This window comes from Rhipicephalus sanguineus, chromosome 3 (genome assembly GCF_013339695.2).
Source record: "Rhipicephalus sanguineus isolate Rsan-2018 chromosome 3, BIME_Rsan_1.4, whole genome shotgun sequence".
Classification (NCBI taxonomy): Eukaryota; Metazoa; Arthropoda; class Arachnida; order Ixodida; family Ixodidae; genus Rhipicephalus; species Rhipicephalus sanguineus.
In genome coordinates, this window is record NC_051178.1 from 176,493,504 (window position 1) to 176,509,105 (window position 15,602).

Sequence of the window (15,602 nt, forward strand, 5' to 3'; positions counted from 1 at the left end):
CGGTGCCGATTATTCGAAAACTATTCAAAAAATGTTCGGCATTTCGAATATGTACTATTCATTCGAGTGCCGAATCGAATAGAATGCTATTCGATATGTTATTCAAAATTTTCGAATATTTGTACACCCCTATTTATCATGTGCTTCTTGATGTCATCTTTTCGCGGCATCTACGATACGTGGTGTCCAGGTATATGTTAGCAACTTCAGCTACCAAAACGGTTAAATCATGATAATGGGCGTTAGTAGTCGCGACGGAGATGTGCCATTAGGCGTCAACGTGGGTGCATCCGCGTCATGCGGTGCTATAGCTGCCAGACACCAATAAACATTGTACAAGCTCTCATATATGACTGCACAATGAGCACTACTTCTTTGAAGACACGTTTCACTTTCGTGATATACCGATTCCTATAACGGAGGGATCAGTCATCTTTTTTTCTTTTTCCTTTTCACTATAGGCTGTCTCCGTTTTGCCTTTCAACAGTAACTTTTTTAACACGAAAGTGTTTTATGCCGGGGTCCACCAAGACTTCAGTGACGTATTTCCGTCACGGAAATGACGTCGAAAAAATTTACACGATAAGGTGACAAAAAAAAAGTTCCGTCAATGGGCATCGAACCCAGACCACTCGGTCCGGAACAACAGATGCCGGGCACGCTATCCAAGGTCGATCCAAATAGGTCGCGAAGCTTCGGGCGAAAAGTGGTTCAGAACCTATTGCCAACGACACCAGCATGGGGAGTTATGGGTGCTGCGATTGAAGCGCGACTATGTTGGTAGGGAACAAACACTAATAGCGAACAACCAACCTTTACTCAAAGGCGAAGCAATCTTTATGTTTTACAAATGACATTTATTTCCCGACCAATATTATGTAGGTGCAATGTGCCATGAATGTATGACAGTGTTTAATTATTACGAAAAACCTTTTTCCTAGCGCCCCCTGAAGACAGGCGCACGTCATTGTTATTCAGTGCAGCCCTTGCGGGGCACGGAAAGGCCAAGGAGGTTAAACGCGCTCGTAAGTTCGTGTGCAACGACACGCCCTCTCACGTGTTCCGGTGTTTCGCACTTGCATGCGTTCTGTGAATTATTGTGGTGAGAATTTCATTTTGGTGTGCGCGAAGTTGCGAGGTGCGTTTCATCGTTGGTGAACGTGCTGGCTACGGTGTTCAACGGGCAACGGCACGACGCGGCTAACATTTCACGCCTAACGCTTTCCTCGGTACTTGAGGAAACGATTTGGTGTTCCAAGGATGCAATAGGAGCACGCATACGCCTGGCGAGCCCTCTCTTCTAGATAAGACAACGCGGCAACGGTTCGGAGTAGTGTGCTTGCTGGATTTTCATGGATCAGTATTCCTGCTGCTCGGTTTCCTTCGTGCACACGCGGTGCCTACTATATTTCCTGTTATCGGTGAGCAGATCGCTAAGTTATTTGTCGCGCAACGATTCGCATGTCTTGGTACGTTCCACGTACGGTTAATTTATCGGAACATAAGACAAAACATAGTGCACGCAGTGTACTAACTTTTTGTACTTATTACGAGATTTGTTGCTCATTGTGTATGGTGTGATAAAATTGCGTTATTGTGACCATTGAATAAAACTGAAATATCATTATTTTGGCGTGACCAGGCGTCATTTCTTCTCGTTAGAACTGAAGCACACATCATGCAATGCGCTCTTTAAGTCCCCTGCGCATGTGCGAAGCAAATAAGCAACGCTGCAAGCATGAGAGGTACGCTGCTGCCTACTTTATTCAGGCTGTGGAAGATGACACGAACGCAGAATAAAAGCTCCAAGAATAAGGTTTCCTGGTAAAACCAAGGGGAATTGAACGGTGGTACGCTTAAACACCGCTGTTTAGTCACGGGTCGATATTACCTTAGCTATCGTTGGCTTCAAGCGTACTCGCCAAGGGCTTGCCAGCTCGCCGTAGCACGAGCCCTTAGCGATCAGGGGCCTAAGAAAAATATTTTGAGGTCAAATTTCGCGCTAGTGCCCACAAAATGACGTCACTTTTTGCCGGATATTGCGTCAGATCCGCTTTATTTCTTGTTCCGCCGGAAGTGTTCCCTCCTCACATAGATGGCGCTAAGCCCCATGAGCAGCTGATGCGCAGCCATTTTCTCAACCTATGGGCTTCAATGGAAGCTTCGCTATACCAGTTACATTTACCTTGCGCTACACACTGCGCCACGGTCACAGACTCTGGAGGCATTACAAACGCGCCTTTTATATCTACCACTCTCCCGGTCGGCGGGGTGGTGTTGCGCTCTTGGAGCGGTAAAGTAAAGTAATTCGTCATTACTGTGGCCTCCGAAAATAACACCTGCAACGCGTTACACGTCCATCCCATTCGACGCGTTTTCAATAAAAGTTCAATTTTGTCAATGCCCTAACACACAGCGAGGTGGCGATCTTAGCCCAAGCTACTAGTGTGCCTCGATGTGTGCGCCCCGACAAAACGCGCATCAAGGCACCCTACAAGCTACCATACCCAAGCGTCGTAAAAGCATCTGCCTCGCTCATAGCATCGCGCTAATCCAAACCAAAAATAGCTCTGCGACGCGCGCCTGCCTCACCTGGCTGTTACGCCGCGTTCCCCGCTCACGCGCTCGCCCCGAGAAAAATCGCGGCCGGGTGTGCGGCACGACGCGCTTTGCGTTTCCCTCTAGTCTGGCCGTGGTGTTCAATCACATTTTAACATGCCGCGGGATGGCAACCAAGTCCTGCGTTTCTACCTGCGTCCAATATGCGACGCTCTTCTGGCTATCACATCTCGTTCTCTGGTTACGCTTTCACCGTTAGCTACTACAGCTACCACAAGGTTTTGTGTAATCATTTAACACGGAGGTTAGTCGTCGGGATGAAGATGTATTGCCAATCATCAATGTGGGTGCATCCACGTTAAACGGTGCCATAGCGGCCAGACATCAATATAAATTGTGCAGACTCTCTTATATCAATGTACCGTAAACATTCAGTTACGCACGCTTTTCTTTCGTGTTATTCCGATTCCTATGACGGAGGGATCAACCATCTTTTTTCCGCAGGGGTCGGGCAGCTAAATAACCACAGCGCGACCCTGTTTCCAGTTTTCGCTATAGGCATATTGAGAGATATGTTTTCAACAAAATCTCTACATTGCTCACCTCAAAGTATGACTGACAGTAAACTTGGGACTGTGAGCTTTAACTACTGAATCCTAACACTATTCCACCAAATATAAAAACGAGGTAGTGTCGCAGTGAAAGGACCACATTCTTACGTACCAGGCGACGCTGTTGTCCCAGACGATAACCACCAGGGCCAAGACAGTGACGGCGAACATAATGCAGTCTCTCGTCACCGGGTACCAGCTGATGTCCACTGTCTAAGTAGAAAATACCATCGTAGGGCTGGTTACTTCATTCTAGCCTGCAGCAGCATTCTTACCATTTTGTTCCTTTAAGTTCTTTTTATGAAAACAACCGCGTGTATAGGAACATGGAAAGTTAAGGTTTGTGCAGATTTAAAGTTTAATTAGGTGAAATATATATTACTTACTAGCAACGAATTGACCTGCATAACAGAAACAAGAATAAACATGTCACTGGGCTTGTTAGTTCATTACAGCAGCGAATGGCGCCTGAGAAAGAAGAGATAAGAAACAAAATACAAAAGTATACAAGGCTGAAGTATACGAACTGAGGGTTTACTTGTTGACCGCAAGAAATAAATCGCGGTTGGTAAGAATACGAGAAGATCAGCACTTACACAATGAAAACAGCCAAAAGAAACAAACGAAAAAACATTGTTATGGCCTTCTTGGCTTCAAATAATTGTCTGGCGGGGCCGTGTGGTCACACAATATTAACCTCAAAGCTCTATTTTGTCGGACCATGAGTGGTTCCAAGCACGCTTTATAAATTCCAGGCTTCGGTAATGGATTTAAGAGTCAAGAAATCATCGTTAGTACGATATTTGTATCATTATCATGCATTACTGCAATATTTAGGTGTAGGTTTAGCATTACACCTTGTGTACACAAAAAAAAAAGAATAGGCGTGAGCATAGAGCCCTATCAGGCATACATGGGCGTCGGCAGGATTTTGCCTCGGGGGTGCAAACCAGTGCGACACCAAGGTGGACTAAAGCGGGGGAGGGGGGGCTTAAGTGCCCCTTTTCGATGTACTATCGATGTACTATTGTGAGCAATATGAGCTCGAACGCGTGAGCGCGTGGCGAATAGTCTTGAACTCTACATCGGCTGATTCGCAGCGGCCGCTGTCGGAAACAAAGTGGAAAGCGCACCGCGCTTCCGCTAGCTGTTGACACTCCCGCCTCGATATCCTTGCTGCAAAACGGCAGCTTATAGCGTGTCAGTGGCCGCTAGCGGTGATACGAATTCGCATCAATGCGCATAGCCATACCTAATGACCCATCAGGCTATGCAGCTGCTGAGATATCAGCTGTGAGGCGGCCTGCCGTGAGGCACAGGCCGTGCTTGTATTATAACTAGGTGGTGTTGGCTAAGCATTTTGATACGCCTCTTTTATTTATTTTGTTTTTCGTGCGATGTCTTTTGGCTTTATCACTGCTAGCGTCCGATGGCACGCAATCAGCTGCCATTCCGCAGCAACGCTAGCGAAGCGGGAGTGCCAACAGTGAGCGGAAGAGCGCCCCTCCTTTCCCCTCCGGTGCGGCAGCGCCATACCCGTATCACGCAATCGCTGTTTTGAGGCTATTTGCCACGCGGTCGCGTGTTCGAGCTCATATTGCTCACGATAGTACAATCCCATAATTGATTGCTAGTTTCTTTTCGATTCTCGTCTGACCATTGGCGCGGTTTTGAACGCGTTCTTAAAACGAACGGAGACGGTCCGTTCTATCCAGCCGCACGCGAATGGTCAGTGTGAACCGTGACAGACGCCACGGCCCTACACTGACCAATCGCGTGCGGCTGGATAGAACGGACCACCTCCGTTCGTTTTAAGAACGCGTACAAAACCGCGATACGGAGATATCGTTATTTGCCCGGCGGCGCTCAGCGATCACCGCGACTACTGTATGCCTCGATAGCCGGAGCCCACTTCTTTGTAAGGCTACAATAGCGAGCGAATGTTTCTTTCTGCCCCAAGTTACCTCGCTGATAAGTCGCAGTAGAATCACGCGACAGCAGATGTTCGGAGCAGATCTTTCTATACCGCTTGTCGCTACAGAAGCAAGGCTGCATTGAACGTGGAAAGAGAGCGCATTATGAAGAATGTGTGCTTTGTATGAATTCGCGTGCTCTTACGCCCAAAGGTAATACCTAAGTATGAGGCGCGCCACAGTGGGTGACTTTATTTTATTTTATTTTTTGAACAGCATTAAGCTGGGCGTAATCTGTCTGTCGGAAACAGAAAACTATCACCATCATGAACCGACACGTGCTCTCTTCGTCCTCTTCTTCATCGTCGTCGTCTTCTTCATCTACTGCCTCGCTCCCAGAACGCGTGCCCCGAATTATCCGGCGCGAGATGCAATAACTCTGATGGGCGGCACAACGAGTACAGAGAGAGAGAGAGAAAAAACATGGCTGATCCCTCCGTCATAGGAATCGGTACAACACGAAAGTGAAACGTGTCTTTACAGAAGTAGTGCTAATTGTGTAGTGATATATGAGAGCTTGTACAATGTCTATTCGTGTTTGGCAGCTATAGCACCGTTTGACGTGGATGCACCCATGTTGACAGCATGTCTCTATCGCGACGACTAACGCCCATGATCATGATTAAACCGTTGTGGTAGCTGACGCTGTGAACATATATTTTGACACAGCGAATCGTGAATCCCGCGTAAAGGTGATATCAACAAGCTCATAATCAACACTGGTACCCGCTATGCACTTATTCAAAGCGTCGTCAATTAAGGAGAGAAACGGCACGGTGTGCGCTTTCTAGTAATGGGTAGCCGACGCCTGTGCTCATGCATACATAACACACACTGCGCTTCAGCAACACGGGAGGTAGAGGTTTGTAGCTTGAGCCGCAAACGCGTGCGTCCCGCTGGCCTCTGCCTCGCAGGCGCTGGTCTCGCTCCACCAAGGCACGACATTCGCCCGTCGAAATCGCGTCCTTTCTGCAACGCATATTGCAGCAGTTTTGTTAGTCGGTGCTGTCGCAATCGAAGCAGTCGGCGGCGGAGAAATCCCGTTGGTGCACGTGGAAGCTGCACTACTCCGATGAGCCGACGCACGCTAACACGACGCCGAAGGCGAGGAACGTAACTGCGTCAAGGGTGCCTCGGCGACGCCAGCGCGGCCAGTCTACCTCTGGTATCGAGACGCTTTAACCATGACATCCGATAACGCGCGCAATCTCGGAGTAAGCGCTACTAAGTGTCGATCGTGAAGCATTACTTCTGTTCACATTTCACAGACGGCGGCACCGCCTCGCTCCGCCCGCCGCGAAAGAGAATGTGTGAAAGATATCAGACGCGTTCGCGCCGTGTCTAGCATCTCCAGAGTTAGCTTAGTCGGTAGAGCGTCGGGCGCTTGCCGTCGCGGCCGCAAGGTCGTGGGTTCGATTCCCAGCGGGGTATCTTTATCTTGGTTTTTTTCTTTCTCACCCGTTGGCGTCCATTTTATCAACGTCATATCCGTGACGGATGTACTTGGTGGACCCGGCATAAAACACTTTCGTGTTAAAAAGTAGGATTAAGGAAAGAGAAAGACAAAAATTCTAAGGGGAAAAATTCTTCGCGAGACGAGATAAGAACACACGCATCCATGATCCCAAGGCGATTGACTAAAACGCGTTCTTGGGCTAGTTGGTGCATGGTCTGACAAAAATTTGGAGGCACAAAGGAACAAGGACAAGAAATGACAGGACTGGTGCCAAAGACTTTGGCACCAGTCCTGTCATTTCTTGTCCTTGTTCCTTTGTGCCTCCAAATTTTTGTCATCCCAAGGCGAGCGTTTTAACAACTCGGCTATCCAGGCACGCTAGCAGAGCAATAGCATAGCCTTGAATAGTGAAGCAAGGAGGTTGGAAAGGGAGTGAGAGTGAGGGGGACAGATGTTAGGGTGAGGAGGAGGGAAGAGAACAAAGCATGGCATAGAAAGAAATAGAGAGAAAGAAAGGCAGAAAGAGGGAGAGAAAGAGAGCGAATCAAAGAAAGAGAGATAGAGAAAGAAGAGAAATACAGACAAAGATAGAGAAAGAATGATAAAAAACCGAGAAAGAGAAAGAAATTGAAGTAAACAGAGACAAAAAAGACATACAAAAGTACATGGTTGATCCCTCCGTCATAGGAATGTGTGACATTACGAATGTGTGACCGTGGCGCAATAATAAAAGAAATAAAGTGACCGTGGCTTAGTGGTTAGAGTGTCCGTCACCTTTCGCCGCGCACCGAGAGGTCGTAGGTTCGACTGCCGTTTACGGAACCTTTTTTTTCTTTGCCATCCGATCGTGTGCATTTTGTTGGTGTATTTCCGTGACGGAAATACGTCATGAAAGTCTTGGTGGACCCCGGCATAAAACACTTTCGCGTTAAGAAAACAGAGAGAACAGAGAAAAAAAAAGAAATATGGAATAAAGAAAGAAAAAACTTGCAAAACTTAACAACACAGCAACAACCAGGACTGCCTAGGGGCCCATCAGCTCAGCTGTCTCTTTAGCATTGCGCCTCCAGTGTAAGCTCCACTAATTTTTTTACCCCCTGAGTTTTTTCACTGCGCACCCAAATATAAACACACGATTGTTTTCTGCATTGTCATTTTTCAAAAAGTTGCGCTAGCCTAAGGTATTGGGGGATCTGTACCGCTGCACACAATTGGCTCATCTGGCTAGACGATTTTGGTTTGCCTACATCCCGAATCTACACTAACCAAATCCACTTCCGTTGTTAATGGTATATGCTGCTTTTGGCGTGAAAGGAGTGGAAGTGTTATTTCATAACGCATAAATCAGTCTGCCCGAGTACTGACGCGTTTATTCACTGCATAAAAAAAAGTTGTACTTGCTGACTTAGGCAAACTACCCGGTTCTATAGCATACATACCATATGCAGAAAAAAAAGTGTTACGTTACAACTTTGATGTTTTCGCAAACATCGCCGTTATTTCACTCTCTTTGTAGCACACGCGAAACAGTTCGCGCTACTTCCTTCGTCACGCCATTGGTGTGTCTCAACCTTTCTCGGCTTATCGCGTGAGGAGAGTGGTTTACTTAGTTGCGAGCTGGCCTGAAGCCAATGTTAGGCTTAGATGTATCATATCGTAGAGGTGCTGAGTTCAACAGTCGTGCGGTCCAGCCGGCGTATTATCTCGGTTGCATCGGCCAATTATCTGGCCTGTAGGTCACTTATCAGCCTTTTTGCACCCGGCAATGTGCAAACGCGTGCCTAGCACTGCAAATTCTCAGCACAGCCTGACGACGCCCGTGGTGTAACTTCTTGTGTTGTTTTTACGGATAACTAACTTTTGTTTCGAGCCGGACGAGGATTGTTCGCCGTTAAGGGGCATCATCCATTGTTGCGGTCAGCAAATATAAGCAAACCTGGCTCACAACAACGGCATATCGATGCGGTAAACGCAGTAAAATAACACAATGAGGTCTTGCCGAGTGCAGGCGAAGGGAGAGAAAGAGAGTTGGGAGGTCGTTCGCGGCTGTACCTTTTTCCAAACGATGAGCCCGATAACACCGGTGACTCCAACGATGTTGAAGACTGCCGAACCCAGTACTGTGCTCACTCCGATGTCGCCTTCACTCACGAACAAACCTCGTTTTGGAAAGACAAAAGAACAAGTTAGCAGTTGGTGTACCAAATCAAATGAAATCATTTTACTTCCCAGAAAGAAAAATACAGATTTTGGAGAGGTTCCTTGGCTAAAAGCTGTCATGGACAGCTCGGCTAAGCCAAAGAACCCTTTACAAGGCAGATGGGACTAAGAAATCTTCTACACGAGACATAATACGAAAATTGTATATAAATATCACTTATCACTGTTACTGAGATATCATAGGACATATGACATATTATTACTGTTACATTTTCAAAAGGTAACTTATTTTAGAGCATTATATACACTTTCATATCTTAAGAAACATGCATGAGCAAGATATGAACAAACGTACAAATGCGACAATAGCCTTATATATATATATATATATATATATATATATATATATATATATATATATATATATATATATATATATATATATATATAGTTGAAAAAAATCAAGCACGTAGGAAAAATTGTTCAGTAAAGGACTGACGTTTCGGCCGCGGGACCGGCCTTCGTCGGGACCGACGAAGGCCGGTCCCGCGGCCGAAACGTCAGTCCTTTACTGAACAATTTTTCCTACGTGCTTGATTTTTTTCAACTTTTACTTCCGGGTCCTTTGTTAGCACTTTATTGTTTTTATATATATATATATATGTATATATATATATCACATAGCTATTATACCAATGTCGATCGTCTTTATCAACCTTTTGTATTACACAAAAATGTAGTGACATCGCAAAGGCATTAATACGAAAATTAATATTCTTGATATATCTGATGGCTGCAATTAAAACGAGGCTGAAAGAGTCGCTCAGAAAGACACATAGGAAAAAAGCGTAGAGGCAGAAGGCAAGGAGGTGAACCAGAAAAGCATCTGGTTGGCTACCCTGCGGTGGGGGATTCCGAAAGCGGAGTAAAAAGATGAGAAAGACGAGGAATAAGATAAGTAATTACTGTTATTGTACGTATGCCACATTGCCGGTTGTGCCAATGTTCAACGAGTAACGCAAAGAGGCAGGCAGGAAGCACCACTAAAAGAGTGAATTATTTTCTCCATCCATATCATTTTCCCTAATAATGATTAGCTACAGATTAAGTCAGCTGGCCACTCGTGCTTTTCTTTTATTTATATTTTTTTTATTTTGGTGCGTATACACAATGCTGCATACGTAAGAGCCAGCTATCTCGAAATAATGACCCCGTCACTCGACTAACAATAAAGTAAGAAAGAAAAATAAAAGAGAAGAATGTTCGAAAGGACTGTATACACACGAGCCATTCGTAAAGACAATCATTATCATCATCACGGTCATCATCACACAAACGCGAGCGCACAAGCAATCTTTCTGACCACGTGTGTGCTTCTACGCTATCGATACGTTCGAAGAAACGCCTGCTCAAAAAAATGAACTGTGTGCTGATACTGGAGACGCTGAGCTTAGGTCTGCAAGAGAGACATGCAGACGCGAGTGAGCAAATATTAAAAACACTCACGTGCAAGTATCTTCGGCTGAACAGCCTAATGCCTTAGAAAGAGTCAGGGATTGCATGGCACTTGGCGTAGGCCTTATAGGACTCACCGAAGACGGAAGAAAACAGTTCTGGTGCCGATGTGCCCATGGCCATGAAGGTTGCTCCGGCAACGTCGGTAGGAACTCGGAAGTCTGGAGTAAATTTGAACGAGTTGCTGAAGGTTTATTCCAATGCATTCTTCGGTTAATTCGATAACTAAGATTGACTGTCCCTGATTCGATAGAAGAAGTCATCAATGAGCAGTCAAAGCTTCTACCTTTTCCCTCTATTTTCCCTTTCCGTACGTTGCTACTATATTTACGTGCAACGCTGGCGTTATTACGGAAACAAGACATTCAGGCAAGAACTTTCTGCTGGGAGGCAGACAAATATAGCGCGTAGCACACTGACGTGTTGCTTGTTGGGCTTATGGAAGTGATCATATGCTACAAAACGTTTACAACCATTGCGATTAGGTGGCTGTCAGGCAACACTGCTAGACGCGCAGAATCCGAGCAATGACCCACGTGAAGAGCCTTATACTGCCTCCGGGATCGGCAAACTTTTATGTGCGCATCGTTGACGCACTAAAGTTAAACAGCGCAAAAAAAACCCGGCCACGGAAAGCAAACACACAGGACAGGCGCTTTCCGTGGCCATGTTTTCTTTTTTTTTTTGCGCTGTTTAACTTCTGTATGAATAACCAACTAGCCAAGTCAGTCCAGTTTAGGGTTGACGTGTTTGCTAAAGTGGGCCGATCCTTGAGATAGGGTGATGCTGAATGGCACTTCACTGGTGAAAGACCGACAAAGCAGGCGCGCCAAATCAAACCTGGGAACGGAAGCATAAATATGCTTACTTTATTTATTATGCTCCTTGTCGGGTGCATTTGTTGCCCTGAGAATATTTAGGCATCTTGTGTCGTCTTACTACGTAATTTCGCAGAGACCGGATTAGTTAACCACTACTCCTATCCAGGCAGTTACGAGGAGGCTACATGTTTGCTTCGAGTTGTGAAGATGCTGTTACTGGTTTTGCGTTCGCCATTTTGTGTCCCCTTTCGAGTTTTTCTTTGTTCCCGTTCACAACTGGGACACACATAGGCGATAGGTGTTGTTTTTAACAACTAACGAACGGATCAGAAAATAAAATCGGCGGACGACTCGGCAAAAAATGCTCCGCCATAAATAGCGGCGAAGTCCCCACTCACAGTCGGCCATGACCTCCAGGGACGGGACGAAGTACTTCTGGCAGACAATGGCGAGCAGCGCCAGCCCGTACGCGGTTCCCGCGAAGTGCAACGCCACCCAGCCCCGCTGCCTCTGTTGCTGGCTGAAGAGGTCGGCCGGGAACTCGGACCTGCCGCCGCCTTCGGCTGTCTCGCCGCCGCCAGCAGCGGGGAGACAGCGCCGTGCCGCCTCGCCTGCAGTCGTCTCGGCTGAGGACACAGACAGGACGGCACTCAACGTCAGAACAAGTGCATAATAGCGTCAATAATATAAGCACATGCGTACTGCATTCCTCTGCAGCAAATCAAATATATATATATATATATATATATAATATATATATATATATATATATATATATATTGTCGAACAAAGTCTTCATTATTTTTTTCTGTATGAAAAACATGGGACATCGGCTATGTTAGAGCCAGCTGTCCCATCAACGTGATAGTACTACTAAAGAAACACACAAAAACAAGAAAAACTAGAAAGAATAAAGGATAAGAAAAAAATAATAATAATGAGAAGCACTGTGCACAGTACTCGCGGATTGAAACGAAAGTAATGCACATACTTTCGTTTCCACCGTCTTCAGTTCGGGTCATATCGGCGTAATTTCGAATCGAACGCGTAGATCAGAGCCAACATTATCTTTAGAGACCAGATTTGTCGCGACATGATATGGTTATTTCTAGCAATTGCTCATACCAGTCGTTGTACTAAAAATTTTGATGTCGCGTTTGAATCCGCGAGTACTGTACATATGCGATATCTGGCGTATAAAGAATGCGCAGAGTCTAAGGGCAGAGTCCCATGCATACAGGGTGGTCACATGGATAACCGCGGATAGAGTCCGTACATACAGTTTTTTATGCAGTTACATATAACATGACTATGAGACATGTTCATTAACAACACAATACCTTGAAAATGAGCAATGATGACAATTATAAACAGCTTATTGAACTTGCGTCCATTTGCTGTGTCGTTAGATTATTGTTGAGTCACTAAACCTTTGTCTATAGCCATGTTTCCTGCGCCGGAGCGTTAGATCTGATTGGAAGTTTTATGGCGATGCCATTAGACAAGGATGGTAAAAGATGCGGTGCAATGGATCCTTCCGAAAGGACAACGGCGATCAGCAGCGTGCGCAGAGCATTGAAGATACTGCTAGAAAAATGCAAGTCTTCTTCTTTACATTCCCTCTCAGAAAAAGAACCATTCTGGCGACCTAACAGCTAGAAGGCAGGGTGTCATGTTATGTGCTTGAGAGCGTGCGACGTGGACGTGGTCACGTCCACGTAGGCGCATGTCGTCGCACTGAGGAACCGGTTTGACGAGATAGCAAACACAAAAGACGCTCGCTCCAAAAAGCGGTAAGGCCGCTCATGCTATGGAAGAGTTTCGAGGAAAATCGAGGAGAGAGTACGGCACTTTGCGGTACATTTATTGCAAAATGTGAAACTTATAATACGCTGTGTAACTGTGAACCGGTAATGAGGAAATACAGGGCCTGTATTTACAGAAAAAAATAAATGTTCTTAGCTAGAACTGTTTGTGACGTTTTGTGACAGATCTCAGTTTCCGTTGTATTGAACATATTGTTAGCGAACGTAACCAGCCGATGCTAAATAGCTTCTTACGAACAAAAATAATAATAATTGTTGGCATTTCACGTCTCAAAGCCATGAGGGACGCCGTAGTTGGGGGGGGGGGGGGGTTGCGGAAATTTCGACCACCTGGTGTTCTTTAACGTGCGCCTAAATCTAGGTACACGGTCCCTAGCATTGCGCCTCCACCGAAATACGGCCGCCAAGGCCGGGATTTGATCCCGCGACCTTGAGGTCACCACTAGAGCACCATAACCACTAGAACACAGTGGCTAGTTACGAACAAAAAGATGAGCTAATTTGATCCAATCTGCACCTGACTCTCAAACTTCTCAGACGCGAGTTGAGTAGTAATATACAAAATTTCTATAACATTTACGGGTATCGTAAGTAGACGCAGGTACAATGAAAAGAAAAAATAATATTTGTAAGCGTTTGTGCATTTTCGCATTGTAAAGAACATAAGTAAAACTTTTTAAATGAAAATAGGGAAACAATTATAGAAGCTCTCAGCGTAGGCCACCACCTGAAGTGTTTACGAGTGGGCGTAACACTCAGGCCATGTAGCACTGCGATTTATCGTTATCTCGGCGTGACCTATACTACATCGCTCCCTTTCCGACTCCGGCAGCAACCTAAATACCTACCACTGTTGACCAGTACGATATGTCACTGCACGAGAACGTTCAGATTGCACTGGAAGCTGCATATGTATAGATGCGTACAGGTGCAGCTACATTTTAGAAACTAGCATTGATGAAGACCTTGAAAGGCATAATGACGGCATGGCGCCATTCCTAATATAAGCAGCTCGTGCCTAAGACATCGTAGGAACTGCTCCGCCAAGTTTAATCGAGCAGTATTAAGCTCTAAACGCTCGGTGCTGAAGTTTAAAAACCAGGCTTCGATTGAGTCACACTTTACGTTGCACCAATTTATCTTAGCCGTGTTGTTGTTGTTGTTGTTGTTGTTGTTGTTGTTGTTGTTGTTGTTGTTGTTGGCAATCAGTCCAATTCAACTAGTGTAGCCCCCAACTCCTTCGCTTAATTTTACTGATCGCCGACACAACGACAACACGGCTAGAACGGAAAGCGGCGCAACGTAATGTATGACTGAACCTGGGCATCGCCATAAATTAAATTTATTTTCACAATGGCTGGCTTCCTGCGTCCGCAGAGCTGCTGCAGACGCCCGACTAAAACTGTCTAACGAGATCAGGGAGTTGTGGTGGTGGAGTTGGTGTGGTGGCAGACGCAAGTCCTGTTCACGAGAAACGTGAGTAAATGTAGTGATTTGAGACCATCTAGGAGAAAGTTTACGGGGAGCATATTGAACATGGTGATGAACTGTATTACTGTGAGACATCTACGTTAAATATTTGTGGCTTCTCACCTCCATTTTCGCTCACCGACTGTCGTAAGAAACGTGTGTCGCGCCAATAACTCACAGTCGTTTTTCCTTGAATTCAAGGGAGCAGTCGTTGTTAGCTGCATTGTTCGCACTGCCTAGGCAACTGTACCTTAAAGCTCGTGGCAATGGAGCTGATGTTGAGAACTGAGAATCAGAACTGAGAAGATAAATCTAAAGTGGGTTCAGAATAGATGTCTAGATTAAGATAGGGCACGTGCTGGAGAAAGAGGGGAGAGGAGCAGCAGATAAGCAAAGAAGGTGGTTCATCCCTTATCAGTACAACATGTTGCAAGCAAAGCCAAAGTTACGTACCGGATTTTGCTATGCATGAGTACAGCTAGACACTTGTTTCTGGTGCTCACAATGTCCTTTTTTTCTTTTTGCGAGCATCTTACGCTTCGGGTTTTAGAGCAGCCCTTTTCGAGCTTAATTGTGTTCTGTCTAAAGTAGAAGGATTTAACTAGAGAAAATGGGATGGATGGGGATAGGAGTAATCGTCCATACGAACAGGTGGTGATGGCAGCACCGTCGCATACAAGATACCCATTCATGTCATTGGTATTATTGTTATCTCGTGCTATAGATTTATTTCCCACGGGGTCTTTTTCACACAAGTGCTCAGATGCATGCGCCGAAACGTCTACGACTTTCATAAAATAAAATTTAAGGTAGCGAGCACTACTTCTTGGATATATCACAATATTTGTTATAGCCATAAATAATTCTTCCGACTGGCTAAGTTACCCAATAGTAGCTTTATAAGATAAACTATTTAAATGAGAACAAAGACAATGCAGATTTTACAGGTGAGCAGCTGTGTGAATGAGCTACAGATGCCTTCAAGTGCAGTCAGCAACGCTACTGCTGGGCGCTAAAGTCATCTCTATATCAGCCGTATACAATGCCCACGACCGAGCCTCACTTAGTCAGCGTCTGTAGATATGAAACTTGACCGACAAAAACAGTTAGTCGAGTGACTATACCCGTGTGCTTGCATGTGCTTCACAGAAATGATGATTTGTCACAAATTCGCACATTTGCTTGTTTATACATGATGGCTTGTTCCCCGT

General features: G+C 45.5%; 1 protein-coding gene across 1 annotated transcript in view; it reads right to left on the reverse strand.

Annotated features, from left to right (window-relative positions):
* Positions 1–15,602, reverse strand: part of LOC119386117 (sodium/potassium/calcium exchanger 5) — a 43,055-nt gene that overhangs the window by 10,154 nt on the left and 17,299 nt on the right. Inside the window, exons 3-6 of the mRNA XM_049414225.1 lie at positions 11,494–11,721; positions 10,352–10,435; positions 8,652–8,758; positions 3,283–3,383 (exon numbers count right to left, since the gene is read on the reverse strand). Coding sequence (XP_049270182.1) covers positions 3,283–3,383; positions 8,652–8,758; positions 10,352–10,435; positions 11,494–11,721 — 520 coding nt within the window. The remainder of the gene's footprint in view (positions 1–3,282; positions 3,384–8,651; positions 8,759–10,351; positions 10,436–11,493; positions 11,722–15,602) is intronic.